General features: G+C 42.4%; 1 protein-coding gene and 1 long non-coding RNA gene across 2 annotated transcripts in view; one reads left to right on the top strand and one right to left on the bottom strand.

Annotated features, from left to right (window-relative positions):
* JAM3 (junctional adhesion molecule 3) overlaps positions 1–20,890 on the bottom strand; it is an 82,794-nt gene extending 61,904 nt beyond the window's left edge. The window contains exon 1 of the mRNA XM_072822764.1: positions 20,739–20,890. Within this exon, the coding sequence (XP_072678865.1) occupies positions 20,739–20,814 (76 nt within the window). The 5' untranslated portion in view covers positions 20,815–20,890. The remainder of the gene's footprint in view (positions 1–20,738) is intronic.
* A 167-nt stretch (positions 20,891–21,057) lies between these two features.
* Positions 21,058–23,799, top strand: LOC140631266 (uncharacterized). Its single transcript, XR_012028905.1, has 3 exons — positions 21,058–21,194; positions 22,990–23,066; positions 23,671–23,799. It is a non-coding gene; the product is annotated as an uncharacterized lncRNA (long non-coding RNA).
* The last annotated feature ends 3,310 nt before the right edge of the window (positions 23,800–27,109 follow it).

Genomic DNA, 27,109 nt, shown 5'->3' with positions numbered 1-27,109 from the left:
GGATGCACAGGTACTTGAAACTATTATATCCTCTTGTCCCTTTATCATTATGCAAGGACATTTTTAGTCTTTTGTTACAGCATTTGTTTTAATGTCTATTTTGTCTGATAAAGTATCGCCACTCCAGTCTCTACACACTTCCATGTGGATGAAGTATCTTTTTCCATTCCTTTACTTTCAGTCTGGTGTCTTTAGGTCTGAAATGAGCCTCCTGTAGGCAGCATATAGATGGGTCTTTTTTTTTTTTTTTTTTTTTAAATGTTCAGTCACCCTATGTCTTTTGATTGGTTCATTTATAACATTTACATTTAAAGTAATTATTGAGCGGCACCTGGGTGGCTTAGTCGATTAAGGGTCTGTCTTCAGCTTAGTCATATCTCAGGGTCCTGGGATCAAGCCCTAAATCCAGCTCCCTGCTCAGAGGAGAGTCTGCCTCTCCCTGTCCCTCTACCACTTCCTCCACTCTCATGCTTGCTCTCTCACTCACACTCTCTCTTGAATAAATAAAATCTTAAAAAAAATAAAGTCATTGGGTGCCCGGGTGGCTCAGGTGGTTGAGCACCTACCTTCAGCTCAGGTCATGATCCCAGGGTCCTGGGATCAAGTCCCGCATCAGGGTCCCCAGAGGGAGCCTGCTTCTCCCTCCCTTTGCCTATGTCTCTGACCCTCTCTGTCTCTCATGGATAAATAAATTAAGTCTTTTAAAAAAAATAAAGTCATTACTAATAAGCACACAGTTACTGTCATCTAGTTAACTGTTTTCTGGTTGTCATATAGTTTTTCTCTGTTCTTTTTCTGTCTCATGATTGATGACTTATTTCAGTGTTATATTTGGATTCCTTCCTCATTTTTTTAATTATGTATTTTGTTACACGTTATATCTATTATACATATTTTTAGTTTGTGGTTATCATGAGGCTCTTACATCATACCCTAAGTATATAGTGGTCTACATTAAGTTGATCACTTAAGTTTGAAAACACTGTATTTTTACTCCTTTTCCGTGTTTTAGAGATTATGAGGCACATTTTACATCATGAGAATCTCTTAACTAATATTTTAGATATATGTTTTTATTACTCTTGTCTCTTAACCTTCATACTAGCTTTATAAAGGATTAAACTACTACCTTTTTTGTGTTTACTTTGCCCAGTGAAACTTTTCCTTTCATAATTTTCTCATTTCTAGTTATGGCCTTTTCTTTCACACTAAATGATTATCCCTTCAATATTATCTGTAAGGCTTGTGATGAACTCCTTTAACTTTTGTCTGGGGAAACTTTCTCTCTCCTTCAATTTTGAGCAATAATCTTGCCAAGCAGAATATTCTGGGTTGTAAGGTTTTTTTATTTCATTCTGTTCCCCTTTCAACACTTTGAATATATCATGCTACTCACTCTAGCCTGCGAAGTTTTTGCTGAAAAATCAGCTGAAAGCATCACTGGGTTTCCCTTGTACATAAATAACAGCTTTTCACTTGTTGATTTTAAGATCCTTTATCTTTTTTTTTTTTTTTGAAAATTTTATTTATTTATTCAACAGAAAGGGAGAGATAGCACAAGGAGGTGGAGCAGCAGGCAGAGGGAGCAGAAGCAGGTTCCCCACTGAGCAAAGGGCCTAATGCAGGGCTTGATCCCAGGTTCCTGAGCCAAAGGCAGACACTTAACCAACTGAGCCATCCAGGAGCCCCTAAGATTCTCTATCTTTAATTTTTGACATTTTAATTATTATGTGTCTTGGCATGGACCTCTCTGATTCATCTTGTTCAGAGCACTCTGTGCTTTGTGAACATAGATGTCTGTTTCCTTCCCCAGATTAGGTAAGTTTTCAGCTATTATTGCTTCAAATAAGTTTTCTGCCTCTTTCTCCTTCTTTCTCAGAACCCTACAAGGTGGACGTCAGTGTGCTTGATGCTGTCCCAGAGGTCCCTTATCCTATTTTTTCCTTTTTTTCCTGTTCGGCTTGAGTGCTTTCCATTACTCTGTCTTCCAGATCACTGATCCATTCTTCTGTACCCTCTAATCTGCTGTTGATTCCCTCTAATGTGTTTTTCACTTCAGTTACTGTACTCTAAAACTCTTATTGGTTCTTCTATTTTTCTCTCTCTTTGTTGAAGTTCTCACTGAGTTCATCCACTGGTCTCTCAAGTCTGGTGAGTATCCTTATGATCATAACTTTGAAATCTTTATCAGACAGGTTGCTTATCTCCATTTCATTTAATTCTTAAGTTTTTGCCTTGTTCTTTTGTTTGAAGCAAATTTCTGTTTCCCCCATTTTGTTTGATTTTCTGTGTTTGTTTCTATGAATTAAAGAAAACAGCCATATCTCCCAGTTGTGAAGGAATAGCCTCAGGAAGGAACACCCCTGGTGTAGACTGTGAGTGCCTAGAAGCTTTGGCTGGCTAGCTGGAGCTGAAGCAGGATAGGCCAGTGGTTCTAGAGCACTTTGCATCAGGGCCACCCCAGCAGGATGGCTAGTGTTGGAGTGGGTACAGGCTAGGGTACTCCATGCAGAGGGTCCTGGTGCAACAGCTGGAGCTGGGGCAGGCACAGGCCAGGGCTCTCTGCAGGGTGCCCTGTTGGGATAGCTGGACCTGAATGGTGCTCAAGCACTTATCAAGTATTTAAGAGCTAAGGAAAGCAGGAATTCTTTAGGACGTATGGTAAGAGCTTTGGAAGTGAAGTGGTGGGGTGGAAGTGAGTAGGTAATACATACTTGGTAAATGTAGATTTATCAATATTTCTTTTAGCATCAAAACTTTAAAGGTCACTGATTTTGATATGGAATGAAACTCTAAATTAATTTAAGGGGGAAACCAAGGAATTGGGTTGGGAGTATATTAATAAAGTTGGGTTCTAGTCCCACCATAATCACTTAATATTTATATGATCTAAAGCTGTGACTGAACTTCACTAGGCCTCAGCTGTCTTATCTTGAATAAGCTCTTACAGCAGTGGTTCTCAACTGGGAGAGATACTGCCACTCATAAAACATTTGGAAATTTCTGTAATCATTTTTGGCTGTCATAACTAGTGGCACTACTACTGGCATCAGAGGCCAGGGATGCTGCTAAACATCGTACAATACACAGGATGGCCACCATAACAGGATTATCCAGGTCAAAATGTCAACAGTGCCAAGCTTGAGAAACCATGTCTTACAATACCTTTCAGCTCTAAAATTCTATAAGCCATATGTCTGTATGAGTTGAGAGGGGTAAATATTACCGTGGTGGGTAGAAAATTTAATACAAAATGATTAAATGAGTTGCTGATATCATCAGGTACATCAGTGACAAAAATCTGGATCTCCTGATAACCATCCAATTATTGAGCAATTTGATTTGGTCTATAAGACTGTTCCCTCTTCCAGAGAATTCCAACATGAACAATCTTTAAAAGAAGAGGACATTTTAACTACCTTACCTATCTATGTCTGTAACAAGACAGATTTTAAACTTTGGCTCTCCAATGAATGAATGCCTCTAATTTTGAGAAGTAATTAACACTTTCAGACTCTCCAGATTTCAACGAATGCTTTGAAATGAGTAGAAATATGATCTATGAGAGAGAGCTGTGGGTCCAGAATTTAATGCCTATAAGGCCTTGCTTGGTTTAATACCCAACACACGATTTGTTTTAGTGTTTTCTTGAAAACTATATACTCCTTGGGTTTTGTTTTTTCTTTTAAGATTTTCTTTATTTACATGACAGAGAGAGAGTGCGCATGCACAAGCAGGGGGAGCAGGAGTGGAGGGAGAGGGAGAAGCAGGATTCCCACTAAGCAGGGAGCCCAATGTGGAGCTCCATCTCAGGACTCTGGGATCACACTGAGCCAAAGGCAGACGCTTCACTGACTGGAGCCACCCAGGCGCCCTACTCCTTGGGTCTTAAAACAGAGGTATTTTATTGAGTTACAGAATGTTTTTCCCTCATACACCCCTACTTTTTCCTCATATACCCCTCCAAAAAAATGCCCTTCATGTGAAGAGCAGGTAACATTACATGGCACACTGATCTCAGGACATGAAATTCCATCACTTCAGTTCATTACGCATTTGGGAAAAAAAGCAACACTAAAACAGTTGTGTGGAACAGCCTATGAAACATGGAGATCTATTTATTCACATGGCATTTTCTTATCCTGAACTCATCCATTCTTACTATTTATTTAATAAGATGTTTATTTTTAATATAAACTCACTGATTTATATTGGCAGCCCTTTTACTTAAAGATATGCTGAAATTTCCACTAGTGTTTCTTATTATTCAAAGTCTGCTAGTTCAGACATGAAAATTTCCCCAAATATGAGAGCTCTAACCTTTTCTACAAATATCACTGAACCACTTTTTAAATCCCACAATGTCAAAGAGAAATTTTTCTTCTTTACTCCTGAAACTTAAAACTAGTTTTTGTTTTTTGCATGTTTTTTTTTTTTTAGAAGAATTCAGGACACCATCTGTACCTTAGTTGAAATGTCTCCCCTACATAGAAAAAAATAAATTTAAAAACTGGCTATGTTATCAAAATACACTATGAGGGAAGCTTTAATATAAAGAAAGTTCCTCTAATTAGGATTGTAACCTAATGTTTTGGAGAATTGGAGGTCTACTGAAACTCTGGAACCTAAAGGGAAAAAAGCAGAGTAAAGAATTATAATAGTTTACATCTGTATAGTTTTTATAATTTATAGTATTACTTATACCCACAAGTCATTTGATCCATGTAACAATCCTATAGAATGAGTAGTATAATTGTCTCTCAACAGATTAAGAGATAACTTCAAAACTTGAAAGTATCAGAGATCAAAGTGGAAACCTAGTCTTCTGTCTCTAAAGTACTTTAAAATAAAGATTAAGAAACACACAAATTAGACCATGGCTTCTCATCTGTCAAGGCTATTAATATATGTGAACAGAAATACTTGTCAGCCCCATCTAAAATAGTTACTGAAGCTCCCAAAACCCATAACTAAAGAACAGATGCCTCCTTATGCCACACCGTTCCCTCATCAATCAATATCTGTATACCTGTATCAATATAGCTATTTCAAGAATTACGCTAGGCATAAAACAAGTTTTCTACCCTCCAACTAACTGCAAACTACGTGATGAGTCACACAAGTAGGAAAAATATACTGCCATTGATAATTTAAATTAGTAGGTCAATCTAACATCTAAAGATATAATTCAAGTTAGACTATAATTAGGGTAAACCAAATTTTGTGTAGCCTAAAACATACAATTTTGAAGCCCTCATTAGGAAAACAAATATAAAATTATGAATACAAAATTAGGTAATAGGTGAATCTTTATTAAAAATAAGAACAAAAATCACAAAAAGTTGCAAATTTTAAAAGTTGGCAACACAAATACCACAAAATCTAGACATAATATTTTTATTAACTCCTTGATACTCTACAATCTTTCCTACATCTTAGGATTTTAGATCACCTCATCATATGCCAAGGATTTTGTAGTACTGTCTATGAAAATAACAATGATAATTAAGCCTTTACTTCAGGGGCACCTGGGCAGCTCAGTCAGTTAAGCATCCAACTCCTGATCTTAGAGTTGTAGGACTGAGACCCATGGTGGGCTCCACACTCATCGGGGAGTCAGCCGGAGATGCTCTTCCTCTGCCTCTCCCTCAACCCCTCCCCCGCTTGCGCTCTCCAAAAATAATATTTTTTAAAAAAGGCTTTCCTTCAGCATTATTAATGAAAAATTTAATATTAATACTTTAGGAAAGTTTATTTCCACCTCATAATTCATTACTCATTATTCATAAAAATCATAGGAAAATCAAATATTCATTACTGGTAAATTATGCAGTGTTAATGTACTGTTGTCAAATTTAGAAAAATCTCTGAAGTTTCCTTCAGGGCATCTAGGTGGCTCAGCTGGTTGAGTGTCCAACTCTTGATTCCAGCTCAGGTCATGATCTCAGGGTTTTGAGATCGAGCCCCATGTAAGAGTTCACATTGAGTGTGGAGCCTGCCTGGGATTCTCTCTCCCTCCCCCCCTGCACCTCCCACTCATGCACACGCTCTCTGTTTAAAATAAACAAATACAAAAAATAAATAAATAAATAAATAAAATAAAATAAAATAAAATAAACAAATACAATAAAGTTTCTTTCACATTTAAGCTGTAAGACTTCAGGATATTTCAAGTTTTCTTCTACAGTGACAAGTCTTCCTACTCTTTGACATGAGAAAACTCATTACCTGCTTTTCAACCACATACTCACTACAGTGGCATTAGAAAGGTTTAGAATTGGCATTCACAGTGGGCTTTACAACTTCATATCACAATCCTAATAAGTCAAACAATGTGTTAGAATATTCCTAGAAACCAGGCCTACACTGTGGTGGTTAGCAATAACAACTCTACATAACAGTAACTGTGGACACATACACAATCCCACTAAAGCCAGAACTGAACATGTCCTAACTCAACTTCCCATAGCTGGGAAAAATGCCTACAACCGTTATGATGCTACTCAACTTAAGAAGTATGACAGAGGGGAAGGCAGAGTAGAAGAAAACAGTCTTAAATGATTATTGGCTAAGGCATCTAACTTATGCAAATTTGAGGACATATTGCTATTCTGAAATTCAGTGCTTCGAAAGGGATCCCTAAGGGAGGAGTCCAAAAGCCTAAGCTTGATAAACTTCACTTTACTGCCTCTCAGGGACACGTGGGTGGGTCAGTCAAGTGTCTGCCTTCAGCTCAGGTCATGATCCCAAGGTCTGGGGACTGAGCCCCACCTCAGGCTCCCTGCACAGTGGGGTCTGCTTCTCTCCCCCCCTCCTATCCTCACGCACTATCTCTCTCTCAAGTAAATAAATAAAAAATAAAAATAATAAAAATAAATTTGCCTCTCAACAATTAAAGATCAGATGAATTGCAGTAAAGTAGTAACAGAAGTAATAGTAGCAACAGTTAATAATAAAGTAAATCTCTACCAGTTACTGACCAACCCCCACCAAAACAAAAAATAAACCTAACACTAAAAGCTTATTATTATGCCAGGCCCTCTGCAGAGTACTTACATGAATTACATTATTAACTTTAATTTTACTATATTAATTACTGTTACATTTGTTATCATTTAAATACTCTGATAGGACCTTTATATATAGTCACTGGTTTGCAAAACGATCCTACAAAGTTACACATTACCACTAATCTTTTATAGAACAAGAAATTAACTTTGGTAAGTCATACAGTAGGGTTGGGATCCAACTCTTAATCTAGTTTATGCTCTTCCTAATAAATAGGAATTCAGAAGAGAAGATCACTCCAGGTTAAAGATCTAAAAAAAAAAAAGACTTTACAGAGAAGTACACTAAGCTAGATACCAGGGAATGAGTAAGAAGAGTATGCTCTTTAGAGAAGAGTATGCTCTGTATTTGAGGGAAGATGGGCCATGATAATAAAATAGAAATGGAAAAAACAAGGGTTACTCAGAAGACAATTCTGATGAAACAATGATGACGAAACAATTCTACAGAGCCAAAGACCATGCCCCAAATCATGATTCCCAATAAAAAGAGAATTGAGTCTTATGATCAATTTTTCCTCTATTATATAGCCATGATCTTGCAATAGGAAAAAAGAAAGCAACATTTCTCTAGAATCCAGCTCTTCAATGGAAAGGGTGGATGTGGAAATGAAAGAATTGCCTCATCTCTGCCATTAGGAAACCAGAGTCTAGTGATTTCTCTCTTGAAGGGAAAGCCGCGATTTGCGCTGAAAACTAAGGCTTTACAACCAAACACATCACATTATCATTGGGCTATAGGTAAGTCATGAGGCTTAAAACCAGAGTCTCGGGATCCCTGGGTGGCGCAGCGGTTTGGCGCCTGCCTTTGGCCCGGGGCGCGATCCTGGAGACCCGGGATCGAGTCCCATGTCGGGCTCCCTGCATGGAGCCTGCTTCTCCCTCTGCCTGTGTCTCTGCCTCTCTGTCTCTCTCTGTGTGGCTATCATGAATAAATAAATAAAATCTTTAAATAAATAAATAAATAAATAAATAAATAAATAAATAAATAAATAAATAAATAAAACCAGAGTCTCTAAATTCTAATTAAATTTTCTTCCCCAAGGTTTCATTAAAAGTAGCTTTAAAAAAAATATGAGTTTAAAGGTACTGCTCACATATAAGAATAGAAGCAACCGAAGTTTTAACAGATTTTATTTACCCTACACGTAGAAAATGTACTTTACAAGAACACAGAAAGTAAAATCTGTGATTTGAAAAGAGAACAAAACACAAAAACATACTCCTTCTCAAAAAAGTTACCTGACCCTGAACTCACTCTGAGGAATGGTTTGTTGTAATTTGCAAGCAGCATATGGGTTATTGGCCACAGGGTAATAGGAGGAGAAAATATTTGTTCTGGCTTCAATGAAGTGCAAATCCTTCATTCAATGCTATTAAATGTCTTTAGGACTCTTCTCTTATCACTAATGCCTAAGTAAGAGAAAGAAAGAGTGAGCCAGAGAGGAAAAGAGAGAGAGAGAGAGAGAGAGAGAGAGAGAGAGACCTGATATACACAGACACCAGAGGTAGATGGAAGAGGAATTCCAGCAATAATTTCATCTCGACATTTCATTCTGTTTTTCATATGGCTTAACCTTGCACACCTCCTGGAGCTGTACTAACATGATGAAACACTGTGGAATAGAATTAAGCATTTCTAAAGTTACATGAATACTTTATTTTCCATTTAAATCAAAGTCTTCATTCTCTGACTTACCTACAGAGTAATTTAAATTGGAACTGTATAGAAAATATGACCAGCTATTTGACACTAACAGTCATTATCCACAAATAGTCTAACAGAAAAGTTAGGTTATAACAGAATTAATGGAAAGAAGAAATAGCATAATAATAATATTTTTGTAACCCTCCTGAACTCTGCTGCAGTCAGCATCTATTTCAAAAAACATTCAAAGGATGTGTCCCCCATTAGGATCCTGAGACCTAGAGCTGGCTTCTCAACCCAAGGTGCATTAATAATCCTCTGGGAGCTGTGAACCCCCAAAAATAGTATATAAAAAAAATTTTTTATAGGGCAGTCCAGGTAACTCAGTGGTTTAGAGCCACCTTCAGCCCAAGCCGTGATCCTGGAGGCTCGGGATCGAGTCCCACGTCGGGCTCCCTGCATGGAGCCTGCTTCTCCCTCTGCCTGTCTTTCTGCCTTTCTCTCTCTCTGTGTCTCTCGTGAATAAATAAATAAAATCTTTAAAAAAAAATTTATATATGCAGATAGGAATACTGTTTGGAGGAAAGGGTCCATAGCTTTCATTAGTTCCTATAAAGTGTTCATAACATAAGCTACTTCACCAATGTACCCTAATGGCATGAAACAATTGCCTGGCAAATTAGAGACACTTAAAAATATTTGTTTCTATTGAACCAGGGTTCTAGAGATTCACAACTAGGTTCTAAACCCGTTCTTTATTACCAGTGGACTTATGGTCGGAATGAAACTTCATATCTGATACAAAGAAATCAAACTGAATTTAGAACACCAACCCAACAAAATAGCCCTCAATTTTTTTCTTTGGGGTAAACAAACTTAGAAACTCTTAAAACATTAGATGTAGTATAGCTATAGCAGAAAAAAAACACACACACACGCACAAAAAAAACCTGAGGCTCTGAAAGATTAATGTTCCCAACCTCTTAGAGTTCAAACCAAGCTTACCTGGCTCTAATACACTTCTACACTTTCAGAAGAGAAAGAGATTTCTATAAACTAGGTTTTCAAAGCTTTCTAATGCACTTTTAATTAACAAATTAATTCAACTAATCAGTTAAAAATTCTCTTAAATTCCCATAAAATCACTTTGGATGTGAAACTTATATAGCTAAAGTGAGTCATCTAATACAGGGAATGAAATGTGGATGTTCTGCTGGTGGTGTGAAAAGGATGGTGTTTAAATTACTTTCAAATGATTTGGACTAAAACCAATATTATCTCCCCAAGGTCCAAAAACGAATCACATGCAATGCTGGGAAATGAATCCAGAATGCCTAACACCCACGATGCTGTGCTCCTTCCTTCACCCAGAAAAGTATCTGAAAGGCTACAAACAATGGAGCCTTCCCAAGATGCAGTGGGTGGTTTTCTTCCTCACAGTACATGGTTTGAGCTTTTCAGAGAACCAGCATTTTATTCTGTAGGAATTTGGATCTCAGATTCAGATTCTAGCTATAAAGCTTAAGGTTACTTCTACATTTTGCCCCTGAATGTCTTTACCTTCACCTTCACCAGTTGTCTGTCTAGTGCAGAACAGCTGTAACTCTCCAAATTTTACGTTTCTGTATCTTCAATGATAGGTGGTTGCTTCTCAGAGAATCCAATCCAAGACAGAGATAATAGTTGTACAATTCAGTATATCTTTAAAATAACATACCCCTCAGGATGCTTGGGTGGCTCAATCAGTTAAGCATCCCACTTTGGTTAGGCTCAGGTCATGATCTCATGGGTAGTGGGATCAAGCCCTGTACCAGGCTCCACACTCAGCAGAGAGTCTGCTTGAAGATTCTCTCCCTCTGCACCTCCCCTCAACTTGCTCATGGACTCTCTCACTCTCTAAAATAAATGTCAAAAATAATAATAATAATAATAATAATAATAATAATAATAATAATAATAATACAACCCCATCTTCAAAGGAGTGATGCTTAGCAAGAACCATGCAATCTCTTCCTTCAAATATATCACAACCTGTATGGGGGTATATGTGCTCTGAAAAAACATAGTCAATACTTTTATATTTGAAACTGAAAACAAAAGAAATTACCTTCACCATTTGGGTATTAAAGAAAGGTACGTGAGGGGCGCCTGGGTGGTGTCTAACTCTTGGTTTGGCTCAGGTCATGATCTCAGGGTCGTGAGATCAAGCCTGCATCAGGCTTCATGCTCAATGCAGAGTCTGCTTGAGATTGAGTCTCCCTCCACCCCTCCTGCTTGTGCACATGCTCTTTTACTCTCTAAAAAATAAGTAAATCGTTTAAGAAAATTAAAAAATAAAGAAATATATGTGGCTCTTACAGTAATTAGGGGAAATGGGTTAAATAAAAGCTGAGATTCCAGTTTCCAACAGTATAGTGGATTAGATACTCCAAAAGGCCTTTTCACTCCAACAAGGTCCTATGTAAACCATAGTTTTTTTTTTTGTTTTTTTTTTTTGTTTGTTTGTTTTTTTACTTATTTATGATAGTCACAGAGACAGAGACAGAGAGGCAGAGACATAGGCAGAGGGAGAAGCAGGCTCCATGCACCGGGAGCCCGATGTGGGATTCGATCCCGGGTCTCCAAGATCGCGCCCTGGGCCAAAGGCAGGCGCCAAACCGCTGCGCCACCCAGGGATCCCTAAACCATAGTTTTTAATACATCTCTGGGCTCCCAGAAAGTGAGGGAATCTTTAAAAGGGCAAATAAAATAGCTATGGGTTAAAACCAGAAAGATGGGTGGGGATGTGACTCTGAAAGCAAATGTTCACTTTTAACACCTCAGTAGAGAGACTGTGCCCTTGGGTCAGCAGGAAGGCAGAGAAGTTGGGCCTGAGATTTTCAAATAATCCCAGGGACCCTCCAAGTGGTTAAGCCATCCCAGGTGGTCACTGCCTGGTGGAAGCATGCTCTCTCACAAAAAGCATCTTCAGGGATCCCTGGGTGGCGCAGCGGTTTGGCGCCTGCCTTTGGCCCAGGGCGCGATCCTAGAGATCCGGGATCGAATCCCACATCGGGCTCCTGGTGCATGGAGCCTGCTTCTCCCTCTGCCTGTGTCTCTGCCTCTCTCTCTCTCTCTCTCTCTCTCTCTCTCTGTGACTATCATAAATAAATAAAAAAATTTAAAAAAAAAAATTAAAAAAAAAAAAAAAAGCATCTTCAAGTCAGATACCGCACCAATTACGATCAATCAACTATCAGCTTATGAGTAAAGAGCAACAAACCATCATAAGAATCATAAGAAACAATATTAAATTTAGATCTCCAAGAACTTCAGACATTTGAAGTATCAGATAAAAAATATAAAACAGCTATGCATGAAATGTTTTTTAAAAAGGACTTTAAGGGGCAGCCCCGGTGGCGTAGCGGTTTAGCGCTGCCTGCAGCCCAGGGCCTGATCCTGGAGACTCTAGGATCGAGTCCCACAGCAGGCTCCCTACATGGAGCCTGCTTCTCCCTCTGCCTGTGTCTCTGCCTCTCTCTGTCTCTCATGAATAAATAAATAAAATCTTAAAAAATAAATAAATAAAAAGGACTCTTAAAAAAATGAACAAGCAAAAGGGATCAGATTATAAAAAGAACCCATTTCAGAAATGAGCAAATCAATTGGTTTAAAAAAATCTTTATGTACTGGTTAAATAACAGATTACACAGCTGAAAAAAGAGAAAGCTATAAAGCATAGCATGGAGGGAAAAATATGAAATTATGACAGAAAGGTTAACAGTCTTAGAAGAGAGGATGACTGAATACATATTGAATCAGAGTCCCAGAAGGAAAGAATTAAGGAAACAGAAGGTAGACAGTATTTTAACAGATAATACATGAGAATTCTCAGGAAAAGACCTAAAGTCAAAAAATAATAATAATAATAATAATAAAAAAATTAAAGACCTAAAGTCAGACATACACAAAGTATAACTAATAAGGAAAATAGCTAAAAAGAAATCCATCCTAGACACACTGTAGTAACATTTCAGATTACCAAAGACAAAGAAAAAATCTTTAAAGTAGCTGGAGAGAAAAGAGGCAACCTAGAAAAGGCTAAGGATATGACTAAGTGCAGACCTCACAACAGTAATAATGGAAACCAGAAAGCATCTGTGTTACATATTCCAGGCTCTAAGATAAAGTAATGGGTGTCTGGGTGGCTCAGGGTTGAGCTTCTGCCTTTGGCTCAGGTCGTGACCCCAGGGTCCCAGATGGAATCCCACACTGGGCTCCCCGCATGGAGCCTGCTTCTCCCTCTGCGTATATCTCTGCCGCTCTCTGTGTCTCTCATGAATAAATAAATTTTTAAAAATCTTAAAAAAAAATAAGTCATAGAAACTGTCAACCAAAAATGATACCTCCAGCAAATCTATATTTCAAGGACAAAATAAATTGTTAGATATGCGTAAAAGTGAATTGAAGATCAAGACCCACCTGAAGGAAGTGACCTTGAACTTCCTAACCAACCCTCCCTTTCCAATCTTCTTGAATATCAGACTAATACTTCTAAAATCATTTTATCACCTCCCTGCTTCAAACTGCCACATGAATTTCTAGAACCTACGTGATAAAGTCCAAATTTCTTTGCCTGGCATTGAAAGCACTTTACAATCTAGTTACCCTCCAATGTTCTTTACAATGGATGATCCAGGGCCTCAATTTACTAACTGTAAACTTAGGCTGGTAACTAACCTGCCTGAGCCTCAGATTCATCATCAGCAAAATGAAACCTATAAAAACTGATTTCTGAGATCAATTAAAATAGCCCAGGTAAAGCTATCAGCACAGTGCCTGGCACAGCTTTCAATAAATGGTAGGTGGTATTATTTCTCATTATAACTCATAGGTCGTAAAATACAACATATGCATTCCCAAAGTCAATTATGACTTTGTTCATAATATTTCCTTCACTACTGGCCCTCAACGTCTCCACTCCCCCAAATCTGCACTAGCTAAATCAAAATTATCCTTAAAAGTCCAGCTCCTGCTTGAAATTCTCCCCTACCAGGGCAGGTAAGTGCTCTCACTTCTAAACACATAAAATATTTTACCTAGGGCAGCCCTGGTGGCCCAGCGGTTTAGCGCCACCTGCAGCCCAGGGCATGATCCTGGAGACCTGGGATCGAGTCCCACATCAGGCTCCCTGCATGGAGCAGCTTCTCCCTCTGCCTGCCTCTCTCTCTCTCTCTCTCTCTCTCTCTCTCTCTCTCATGAATAAATAAATAAATAAAATATTTTAAAAATAAAATAAATTAAAATATTTTACCCAAATGCTACTATGTTCACTATCAAAACTGTATGTTTCTTGGTCTGGAGAAGTATTCATCTTAGACTTCCCTGATTTGCTCATGGAAAGCTTCACAGCCGTGAAAACAGAGACTGCCAAATAAATATGGATTGGCTGGTTAAGTTCCAGCACCCTGACAGAGATACTTTAGAGGAAAACCATGGCAAGGGGGGGAAAAAACAAACCATGCAGCTGTCTTATGATTTGCTGCATTCTTTGTAACCCTCCAGACAGCTGCACCTCATTCTAAAGACATTATATATTTTCCTTAGAGAAAGACATCAAATAAGGAAGTCCATGGGCAGGAAGAAGTGATAAGGGTGCATGTGCTGACAGCTCACTTCAGGAAACATCTTTCAGAGTCTATTTTCCAAGGAAGTCAATTTGACCTGGTGTTCCTCTCATCCAAGACAAAGAAAACAGTCCTCCAGAAGTTGCCCAGCTGGCACAAGGGAGGTGTTCAATAAATGCCGGCTGACTCTGAACAGCGGACCAGAGCAAGTACTCGGATCATTTTGTTTGTTCAAAAAAAGGGGGAGAGAGGCAAATTTTCTCATCAGCTCTCTTTCAGTTTCCAAGTTAACCATTTGCTGAGGATGCCACAGCTGGCTCCCCAACCCAAAAGCCAGTGACAGCCATCTCCCAAATGCGTCACAAAGAATGCATGATCAAACAACTGAATCCAGTTGGCCCCTCTTTCATCCACTGTGGCTGACTTTAACCAAGGAGCACAAGCAACATGCTATCACATTGAACTAAACAAAGTTTTTCCATTTTAGAAGTTTTTTGTTTGTTTGTTTTTTGTTGTTTTTTTTTTTATTTATGATAGTCAAACAGAGAGACCTCGGGGTCCAACATCTCATCTGAAAGAGAGAGAGAGAGAGGAGCAGAGACATAGGCAGAGGGAGAAGCAGGCTCCATGCACCAGGAGCCCGACGTGGGATTCGATCCCGGGTCTCCAGGAACGCGCCCTGGGCCAAAGGCAGGCGCCAAACCGCTGTGCCACCCAGGGATCCCAAGTTTTTCCATTTTAAAAGAAAATCTTGGGGTGCCTGGGTGGCTCAGTCCATTAAGCATCTGCCTTCGGCTGGGGTCATGATCCCAGGGTCCTGGGATTGAGCCCTATGCCAGGCTCCCCGCTCAGCAGACAGTCTGCTTCTCCCTCTCACTCTGCCCATCCCATGCCATGCTCTTGCCCTCTCCTCTCTCTCTCAAATAAATAAAATCTTTTTTAAAAAAATAAAACCTTGACTAGTGCCAAATTTAAAATTCTATTTCATCTATGAGAGGCCAACACAAAATGCAATTTTTTTCATTATATAAAAAAAACTTCATTAAAGAAAACTTTTAACTTCATTAAAGGACAGAAGAATCAGCCAGAAAAAGAGAAGAGTAGAAAACAATCAGCCATGAGAATCACCACTCAAAAACAGCACTTATCAACATTTTGGTTCATTATATTCCAGAGGTTTTTTTTTTTCCCCTAAGCACAGGATTAGTTTTGCAAGTTTTGCAAGACTGTGATCATATGTATATGCTAGCCCTATCTGCAGCTCCCAACATTTAAGTTTACGATAAGCATTTCCCCACTTTTTTTCCCTTAACCTTGTATAAGTGCATAGATGGTAAAGATTTTTAATTAAACCAAGAAATACCATTTGTTTTCTTTCATAGAAACCACTGTAGTAAAAACAGAATTTCCAAAAGTTCCTGCAGCCACTAGAGCTAAGATACATAAAAAAAAGTGCCTAGACACAGAGGAAGTTTTTAAGATAACTGACTTGCAAGTGACAAAAAGAATATTTACCATCGTTGTATCTGGAAAGATACAAAAGAAATTAAATTCAGCCTCTGTTCCCAGTGAATTTTTAATATCATTGAGAGGATAACACGTATTTACACCCAGTCACTGAAACCCAATGTAATTCAGCATACAACTGCCCTGGCTCTTCTGGAGCTGGGGATACCTTATTCCCTTCTGTACCCGTGGCACAAACAATAGTGCCTGGCATATTATAGATACTCAAACGACTGCTGTACTAAACTGAACTACAAACTAAGAGCTGTGCTTATATGGAAATAGGAGGGGTCACTGCGAGCTAGGTCAGGTTAGGCGGTAGCAGCATGAATACAGCAGAATGTTGGCAATAATTTACAGAGAGAAAGCTGAACCACAGAAGCTTTGGGATTCTGTGAAAATGAAAGATAACATAAGAAAAACTGTTTATGGGCAGCCTTAATTTATTAAACAGTTTGAGGTTTCTACACAATCAGCACTGAAACCCCTGCTGGACACACACTAACTACTCACGGAGAAAACTAATGCATACCATATAATAGACACCACCTAAAAACAAAGAAAACACACCAACACAAAATACTACAGCATTCCCTTATATCAGAAACAAAGGCTAATTCTCGAGAAGCTTTCTGTTTGTCATGACAAGTGGCAAAGAGGCAGTAAATGAAGGCCTTAGATCTCCATATACAGTCCCACAGCGGATACTGTCCTTGCTAAACTAGGTGTAAAAGAATGTGCTTACCAAAACTTTCTCTCAGGATCTCTTTATACCCCAGTGAAGCTATTTGCATATATGGTTAGCATTCAGAGGGCAGAGAAAGAAGAAATCTGTGAAATCTGTATTCAACCCTAACAGTGTCACACTCACACCACCTGATTCCAAACATAACTTAAAAAGGAGAATCCAACTCCATGACTAGAGTCTCATTCAACAGACTCTATACATCCTAACTTTATTCACATAGTTTCTTTTCTTTTACCGCACTTGTGCTTTGAAAAAAATCCAAAGAATTTGTGGAGAAGGAATCTGCTAATACCACATCTCTAACAGCTGCTAGTATATCCAGATATACTAAATCCATAGCTCCTTCCATTACATTATATGTGCTTAATTACAAGTCTGGTTTCTTTCAAAGAAACCGTTCTGAGTCTCCCCTACCGGGCTTCCTTAAGACCAAGCTACAGAGACCTTAGGGGCTGGGGGTAGAATAACTTTGTCTGGATGTAATACTGCAATTACTTATGACTAAGGATCTCTAATAGCTATCCATTCAATCTCCGCAGCCTGAAGCACTCAGGAAGAAATGTCTATCAACAAGTCATTGGGGAATGAACAGCTGATTTGAGGCACTGCAGGCTGCAGGGCAGGTGTTCTTTGTTTTTCTGAACACGAACACACGAACACACACACGCCTGATAGAAATTATATCTGCCACATAACTTAAAAGGAATTAAAACCATATAAAATAAGTCATTCTAAAAAATGTTTTAGGATCATTTTCAAAAATCTTCCGGGAAATTTCAATTTCCAGATTTTGCTAAACTTCAGCACACAAGTTGTCTTATCCCAAGAATATAAACTGTTACGGTTTTAATTCTAAATGAAGCCCTTCTCTCTAGGACATCAAAAGATTTGGAAACCAAAAAGTAATTACTACATAATCATTCAAAAAAAGACACGTTGTGTAACATCTGTAAGACTGAATTGCACCTGTCACCAACATAACAAAAGAATATTTTATATGCAAACCACACAGCTCTGAACATTTAATAATTTGTTAAACTGGCGCCTAACAAGAAATCCACTGTCAAATGCACTAACACAGGCAACCAGAAATTAGATTAACACAAATAGTTCAAGATTTCTAAATTTAAAATGCATGGGCTTATCACCCTGAGCAAGTTACGGAATCTCTCCGTTCTTCTGTTTCTTCATCCACAAAATGCGCAAAATAATAGTAGCAACCCGAGTTGTTATCAACATGAAACGAATATATATTAAATTGTTATAACAGAGCCCGGCAAAGGCTAATAAAGAATGTAATAAATCAGGAAGAAATGTATTTAAATGACAATGCTGAAGAAGAGCAGTAATTGTAGTAATTGAAAAGAATTACAAAAACAAGAGAGACACAACTGTCCTGACCCATGGAAGAAAAAAGTTTTCAAGGTATTACAGTATGTTTAAAATACACACAAAATAAGAGGAAAAGTGCTCCCTACTAAAAAAAAAAAGATAGCTGCATCCCTTCAGAATGATTGTCATCAGTCCTACTTTGCAAAATTTTATTCTTCCTCCTGTGCTCTGCGGGTAAATCCCAGCCGTTAATATCAAGAAAGCCACAAAACCTGCACTTCCAGGAAAGCAAACTAGAGTTAAGGGTATGTGAGGTCCTTAGCATCTTCTAATTTTATTAACAAGCCACCAAGCTGAAATTCATTCCTAAATAGAATTGCCAAATGCGTCTGCAATAAAAACTGCAAACTTTCCTGTGAACAGAACTTTTCAACAATAGGGAGTTGTTCCAGTCTGTGAATAGGACAGTGTCAGTGTGACCAACAAAGCCGGGAGCTGGACATTCCTGACACCCTTGTCCCCTGGCTAGCCTTTGATCATTTCTCTCCCTCAACCACATGTTTCTGGAAATCACTTTCAGGCAAAGTAGATGGACAACATCTATACCCTGAAACCTACCCCTCATCATAAAGCATGTTTCCATGGCTCCTCAGACTCGCACTTTTTATCTATCACGGATAGGAACATTCCACAAGAATGAACATCAAACACAGGAGTGCTTTGTTTTCCTAGTCTGTCCACCCCCACTCCCAAACAGTCACTTCGTGCTTTAATTTGTATATTCTGGAAAACATCATGGGATGACAAGGGCAACTGAGCCAAACACTAACATGACCTCAGAGCTGAAAAGAGCTCGTGTGGCCACCTGTGGATGTCCACTCAGGGAGCAAGGGGTGCTTTAGGCAAAGGTGAGTCTTTACCACTTGCAGTCTTGGAAAGGGGACCTGACTTAGGTCTCAGTTGTCTTACCTGGAAGTGGGTTAATAACTCCGCACACAGTTGGGTCAGCACCAAGGGAGCTCAGGACTTCCAAGCACCCAGAGGACAGTCCTGTTCACTAAACACCATCTCCAGTCCTCTGCCCAACGTTTCCTGGACAACAAACCCCAGGGCCTTACCGACGGGTGGGGGGACACAAACCGCCCGTTACCGTTGTGACCTGATCGAACGGGCCCAGATGCTCTTTCGGGGTGCGGGTCTGCCGGGTCTCCTAGGCCTGGCTGTTGACACATAGGGCACCTGCCTGACACCCAGGCCATTTTATTTCCCCGGAAGTAAAGCTGGGTTTGCCCGATTCAGTTCCTTTGTTTACAGCAGGAGAGAAATTAACAAGCACATCTCCTAAGGCTGCAACCGGGTGAGCTCCCCCCGCACCTCGGGAGGCCGCTCACTCACCCGGAGGGACACCCGGGCTTGGAGGTCCTGCTCCCCGCACCTCGGGAGGCTCCTCACCCACCCGGAGGACGCCGGGCCTGGGGGTCGTGCCCCCCTGCACCTCAGGAGGCCCCTCACCTATGGGGAGGATGCCCAGGCCTCGGGGTCGTGCCCCTGCACCTCGGGAGGCCACTCACCTACCAGGAGGACACCTGGGCCTCGGGGTCGTGCCCCCTGCACTCTGAGGCCGCTCACCCACAGGGTGGACACCCAGGCTTGGAGGTCCTGTTCCCCGCACCTCGGGAGGCCCCTCACCCACAGGGAGATGCCCAGGCCTCCCGCCGTGCCCCTGCACCTCGGGAGGCTGCTCACCTACCGGGAGGACACCTGGGCCTCGGGGTCGTGCCCCCTGCACTCCAGGAGGCCACTCACCCACGGGGAGGGCACCCAGGCTTGGAGGTCCTGTTCCCCGCACCTCGGGAGGCCCCTCACCCACGGGGAGATGCCCAGGCCTCCCGCCGTGCCCCTGCACCTCGGGAGGCTGCTCACCTACCGGGAGGACACCTGGGCCTCGGGGTCGTGCCCCCTGCACTCCAGGAGGCCACTCACCCACGGGGAGGGCACCCAGGCTTGGAGGTCCTGTTCCCCGCACCTCGGGAGGCCCCTCACCCACGGGGAGATGCCCAGGCCTCCCGCCGTGCCCCTGCACCTCGGGAGGCTGCTCACCTACCGGGAGGACACCTGGGTCTCGGGGTCGTGCCCCCTGCACCTCGGGAGGCCCCTCACCCATGGGGAGGACACCCAGGCCTCGGGGTCGTGACCCCCACACCTCGGGAGGCCCCTCACTGACCACTGCTGACCCAGGCGCCCGTCTGCAGAGTCTTCTAGCAAGTTCGGACCTCACGCCTCCGCTGCGGAGGTCTGTCGGTGCAGAGAGCGGTGCCCTCCGCTCGGCGGGCCCCCCGTGCCCCGGCCACCGACCCCCCAGCACCGACTCGCTGCCCCCCCCTGCACCGACCCAGTCCCCCTACAGCACCGACCCGCTGACCCCCGCCCTGCACCGACCCGGTCCCCCTACAGCACCGACCCGGTCCCCCCCTGCACCCACCCGCTGACCCCCGCCCTGCACCGACCCGGTGCCTCTCCCCTCCCCCCCCGCACCGACCGGTCCCCCGCCCTGCACCGACCCGCTGCCCTCCCCCCTGCACCGACCCGCTGCCCCCCCTGCACCGACCCGCTGCCCTCCCCCCTGCACCGACCCGCTGCCCCCCCCGCACCGACCCGCTGCCCTCCCCCCTGCACCGACCCGCTGCCCCCCCCCCGCACCGACCCGCTGCCCCCCCCCGCACCGACCCGCTGCCCCCCCCGCCCCCCGCCGCCCCTCCGGCCGAGCCCCCGCCCTGCCCGCGCCGGGACCGCTGTCCCGCCCGGCCCCCGGGCAGCACTCGCGCACTCACCCCTGAGCAGCAGCAGGAGGACGAGGCCGGGCAGCCGCGCGCGGAGCCAACCCGCCGGCCGCCGCCTGAGCGCCATGTCGCGGGAGCTGAGGGGCCGCGGGCTCGCCGCGCAGCTGGGCTCCCCGCGCGCATGCGCCCTGCCCGCCCGGGCCCCGGCGACCCGCCCCCGGTCTCCATAGCGACCACGGCCCGGCGCAGCCGTCGCCAAGGTGACAAAGGAAGCTGAACTCTGGTTGCTATGGACGCGGGGATGCTCTGGAGCGGCGCCCAAGCGGTCCCATTCAAAGAGCTGGACGCGAGGAGGTAAAGAAGCTCCTTCAAGGCTGCGGCGGGCGCATTTCCAGAGCTGGAAGACGAAGCCGGCACCGCAGCTCAAGAAGGGAGCCCGGGTAAAACCTGGAAATGAAGAGTCTCCTCACAAACAGGGATACCATCTAACTCCTTGTCTGTGAAGCGGTATTGCCTGCACGTCGTTTGAGGCCCTGATTCCAAATGGGATGGGAGGAAAACGCGCTATTTAAAAACATAAGCTACAGGGATCCCTGGGTGGCGCAGCGGTTTGGCGCCTGCCTTTGGCCCAGGGCGCGATCCTGGAGACCCGGGATCGAATCCCATGTCGGGCTCCCCGTGCATGGAGCCTGCTTCTCCCTCTGCCTGTGTCTCTGCCTCTCTCTCTCTCTCTTTCTCTCTCTCTCTGTGACTATCATAAATAAATAAATAAATAAATTAAAAATAAAAACATAAGCTACAAATTGAACTCCAATAAAATTTTTTTAAAAAAATAAGACATAAGCTATTTAAATCTGTTTAAAACATAAGCCAGACGTATAATATGTAATATATAAAAGTGATGTCTTTCTAAAATAAACATAATCCATAGTTTCTATAGTAGATCAAAAACAGGGTGATATGTATCCATAGTTCATTCTGAAGAAAAGCAGGATATCTTTGCTCTGATTTCTGAATATTGGAAAATGGTAAGGCTACGGTAGAAAATGGAGCAGAATCTTATGAAGACAAGCAGACATGATGAAGGATAAAATGTACTGAAAATTGGACCTAAGGATGTAAGAAGTTCTGTGTGCCCCTTAATACTGTGAAAGATTATTGAAATAGCTTGTATTATACCTAACGTAGAAAATACACCCCTAATGCTCCAGGAAACAACATGGTAAAAACAGAATTTTGAGTATAGTTGTCAGTAAAATATACCAGAGTTTCCAACAACTAATATTTTTTTAAACTTTAAGGACTTCATTTTTCATCCATCACTCTACATTTTTTAGTATTTAGTATTTTTAGGTTTTACAAAGTAGAACAGTGCATCTCTGTGTATAATTTACATAGCTACCAAATTATGAATGCCAAGAAACGTGAAATAGATTGAGGTTGTTGCCAGGGATATGCTTCAACTGCCATCACTTTATGATCTACTTTATAAATCTTTATAATTGCTCAAAACTTTGCAAGTGTGAATTAATTACATTCTCAAAATCTCATAAAGACAGAATAAAAATTCTAAAACAACTCAACAGCTTATTATGATTTTATTTGCCTTCCCTTTCTTAACCCTTCTTTCTGTTCCAGTTCACCATAGTCCAGTCACAAGTAAAAGTATGTGAAAATTATATTATAGCAGGAGTCTTTCTCCCTTCATCAAACACAATAAACAGGAATTAAAAAGAGGAAAATTCTTCTTAGGCCCACTGACTTTTTTCCTTTTGCTTTCTCTTTTCTCTGTCATTCTCTTTAGTTCCTGGGTATACAGCCAGGTTTATTTGCCTAAATGAAAGAATGATTTTGGTTACCCAAGAAATATGGGGTGTCCAACTGTGGACAGTTTTCAGAAACTAGTGCCTCTTTTCTCCTACTGGATGTCTTGTGTTTGCATTGTGACATGGTTCTATCTGTTAAATTGTCTTCTCTGTTAGGGAATCTTTTTTTTTAAGATTATTTATTTATTTACTTACTTGCTTATTCATGAGAGACACAGAGAGGCAGAGACACAGGCAGAGGAAGAAGCAGGCTCCATGCAGGAGCCGGACGCGGGACTCGATCCCAGGTCCCCAGGATCACACCCTGGGCTGAAGGCGGCACTAAACCACTGAGCCACCCCGGCTGCCCTAGGGAATCTTTTCAAACTCAGAACAAGGCCACAGAGAATGGCTCTGTGAATATTCTATATGGAACAGAGGTTCCTATGAGAGCGGATGCAAGTGCTTCATTGTAAAACATTGATTTTCCTCCACAGATGGAGTCTGCATGTCATGGCCAGTGGTTGAGACACAATCCTGGAATGGAGCCTCACTAGTGATGCACCAGGATGTGGTAGGATGCATTTGGCTGTCAAATGATCTGCTTCTCCATATGATTTAATTGTTCCCAGGGGAGCTCTGGCCCTGTTCGGAAGGGAATTAGAGTTGTGGAAGCATCCAATGAGTGGAGCTGTGGAGTCTATGCTTCTATCACCACATTTTCGAACCAAATGTGCTTATTTCTAATATGTGACTTACTAAGGAGAGATACATTTCTTAAAAGACCTCAGGGAACTAAATGTGTGTGTGCTAAACTTGAGTGAAAGCATTTACAAGACGGTTCAATACTAATGTAAAGTGTAAATCAAGTAGCAAAGAGTAGGGTTTTCCTGTGAGCATCACCCCTGAACAGACTGGAGAGGTCCCGGAAGCAGCAATTACAGGAGGGGAAATATAAGCTCTGGAGACTGATGGACAGTGATTCAAATTCTAGGTTTTTGTAACCTTGGGAAAGTTATTTAATTTCTCTCAGCTTTGGCTTCCTTGTCTGTAAAATAGGGACAATACCCACCTCAAGTGGTCATTGTGAAAATTATGTGAAATAAAGGTCTAGAACATGCTAAGTGCTCAATAGATGTACCCCCTTTGTCATCTGTACCCCTTTCCTTTCCTACTAGTTTGGCTCAGATTGGGCCAAATGACTACGATATTCCCGAAGAGTCTTCATAAAGAAAAGGACGGTCAGCCTGTAGGTGGGTCACAGAGAATGAGAAGCAGAGAGGAAGTTTTACATCAATGTGTGTTTGTTCTCTCGGTGGATTATATTCTTAAAAAGCGACATGACTCTGGCTTCTGTTCCTTCAGTGTGCCATTATACACCTGAATAACCACCCGAAGTCAACCTTCACAGCAAGAGAGAAGTGAGATCCATTGACTGTGGGGAATCTCTGACCCTAGAGTTCTTGCGTGAAAGCATGCCTTTTCAGGGCTTTTCAAAGATTCTGCTCTTCCATCTCACCTCCATTCAAGTTTCCTCTTCCTTGAAATATTTCCAACTCTGTTCACTCACATTTTCTCCCAACTATCAAACCCTGCTCCTTCTCTTCTGAGTATTTCTTCAATTTCATTTAAATAGGAGGATATCCACCCCTCTCCCTATCTAAGGGAAGTAGGGAACAAACCCACCATCCCCTCTAACTAGATGTGCTGCTCATGCTGTATAAGGAAGGGAAGTTGTACGGTTCAATTTATTTGCGTGGTCGTCTCCTTTGTAGTGGTTCAGTTAAGGAAGGTCATATTAATGCCAAAGTTTGGGCTTAAAGTGTTTTCTTAGAGAGAGACTTTTATAAGAAGCTGTTTAGCAGCCCTTTCGAATTTACCCAAAGGAGGCTGGGTGTGCTAGAGTGCGTTAGTCCGTGTTTGTGTGTGGTGTGTATTTAAGTAAGGGGATCGTGCATGCCATGGGTGGAAGAAGGAGTCACTCACCTGTGCTAGGGGAGGAGTTAGAGCGTCCCACCACCAGCAGCCAGGGTCTTTTTACTCACCAGGACACCCGAAAGTGCAACACAACAACCAGCACTGAAAGGACGATGTCATTGCCGCAGTGGAAGCCTGACCCAGGGCTTGCTGTTCCTAGGCTGAGGGCCCTGAGACCCAAGTTCCCCTGTTAGGGCGCCTGCCCCATTTCCTTCTTGGAGGAAGCAGAGAAGCAGGGCTTGCCTGGATGCTCCCAACAGACACCAGGGAAAAGGGGTTAGGGACAGCTCACGAGCAACACTCCCCAGACCACCTTCAGGAAGGACACCTGTGATAAGATAGAATAAACCAGCTCTTTCCTCCACTTGACCTAACGAATATTTCCACTGGCCTGGGGCAAAGATGGGAAACCTTCCTCATTCGCGCTTCAGGACCGGGGACACGGATGAGCACGAGCACAGAGGGCACACGTGCTATCAGAAGGACCCAGAACCAGGCTGAGGAGCAGACTCAGGAGCAGGGGTGGGGCGGCTGCTAGTACTGGGCAGACTGCGTGTCTGCAGCTCTGCAGCCCAAGCTGTGTGCCTCCAGGATGCTCCAACTACTTTGTTTACAGATTGGGGATATTTTTATCCCAACCTCTAATTAGAGGTAATTTTCTCTTCATACAAATTGTGCCATCGAGTGTTTACTTCCTGGCAGCACCAAAGAGAAGCCAGGGCCTCTGCTATCTCCCTCTTATGCGCAGGGAATCTTATGCTTCCATCGGAGTCCCTTCCAGGGTCAATTCCCTACTGCAGTTTGGGGAAGAGGCAAGTTCTTCCTGATGGTCTTGGGCCCAGGGGCTTGGCCTTGTAACTTGTACTGTCCGGGGGGTGCCTGGGGGGCTCAGCGGTTGAGCACCTGCCTTTGGCTCTGGACATGATCCGGGGCTGGGGATCAAGTCCCTCATCAGGCTCCCTGCATGGAGCCTGCTTCTCCCCCTGCCTGTGTCTCTGCCTCTCTCTCTCTCTCTCTCTCTCTCTGTGTCTCATGAATAAATAAATGAATTTTTTTTTTTTAATTTGTACTGCTTGTTTCTTTCAGGGATGGAAGGATATTTTTGTGCCTGTCATTGTAGACTTTCTGGGACATTGTAGATATCCTGTTCTAGGACTGGAAATAGTGGGCATTTGATTCTATTTCCCAGATCTCTAATGTGATGAGGATTCTACCACAAGGTTCCGCCGCTGCCAGAGATTATTCAATACCATGCCTCTTAAGCAAGTGGATAAGGGCTCTAGAGAAGACTCTCTGAAGTTTCTCTTTAATCCCATGGAATTGTATTCCTACAAAATTTAGGATTGGGAGGAGTAGATGTGTTTGGTCCCCTGTGATGATACCAGGTCTTCAAAAAACTCAATAGCACAGCAGAGATTTATTGCAGGTGGGAGGCTACTCTAGCCCTACAAAGGACAGAGCGTCATCTCCTGAGAATATCTACACTCTGAGCCTTTAACACTCTGAGGTCTGGTCTATTCCTGTCATTCTTTCCAGGCAGGATTTTGTTTTCTGGCCAAGCTTTGTTCCCCAGAATTGCACTGCCTATTGTAGCCCAGGCCCAGCACTAGCAGCTGCCCATGACAGACCCCGGAAGGAGTGGGAAGCTCTGCTAAGCATTAATACCCTCCTTGTGTACCTCCTACAGCAGTGACCACCCTTCTGCCACTGGCTTAGAGTAAGCTGCATCTGTTTTTATTCAGAATTTGAAAATGATCTGTAGGCACCTGCCTATGTCTTCTGACTCTAGACCTTTCCTTCCAGAACTGTGAGTAGTACAGGACCTAGAACATTGGTAAGTGCTCAAAAATATATGAAGGTTGATGAGACTCCTGCATACTACCAAACCAACACCAGCTCACATTGCTCTGCTTAAAATTATTAAATGGCTCCATATTATCTTCAGAAATCAATTAAAGTCCCTTCTATAATTAAAAAAGTCATGACTGAAATAAGTCCTTTGGTCATGAGCAACATGACAACATCTCATATTACACCCTCATCTATGTCCTTGAATCCAGTGACACTGAGTCATTTGAACTTCTTATGACTTGCCATGCTCTCTTGAGCCCCTGGAGTCACCCATGTGGTCCCTTTGGCCTGCATCGCCTCCCCCAGCCCACTCAGTCTTCTAGCTGTATCATGTCTGAGGAACCACTCCAAGTATCCTATCTTCATGGGAGAACTTCTTAACCTCATTGCTTCCTCCAAGATAATTGAAGTGGCCTTGCTCTGTCCTTCCACAGTACACTAGGCATGCAGATATTTTACACTTCATCACACAGTGTTCTAGCGCCATAATTTCACTCTAGTTTTGTTCAGACTTCTAGAGTTTAACAGTTTTCAACCTTCCTTCTTTTCTAACATACAACTTGGAGACTATCATTTCACCCTAAAAAAATAAAATTAATAATAATAATAATAATTTCACTCTAAATACTGCATTAGCCGCATCTCACAAAGTATGCTATATATTATCCTCATTGTCACTGGGTTCCAAGTGTTTTCTAACTTCCTATATGATTTCTACTTCACCATTCACCATTTAGAAATCTACTTTTTGGGGGCACCCGGGTGTCTTAGTCGGTTAAGTGCCTGCTT

Source organism: Canis lupus, chromosome 3 (assembly GCF_048164855.1).
Source record: "Canis lupus baileyi chromosome 3, mCanLup2.hap1, whole genome shotgun sequence".
In the NCBI taxonomy this organism is placed as follows: Eukaryota; Metazoa; Chordata; class Mammalia; order Carnivora; family Canidae; genus Canis; species Canis lupus.
This window is presented reverse-complemented; position numbering and strand designations above follow the sequence as displayed.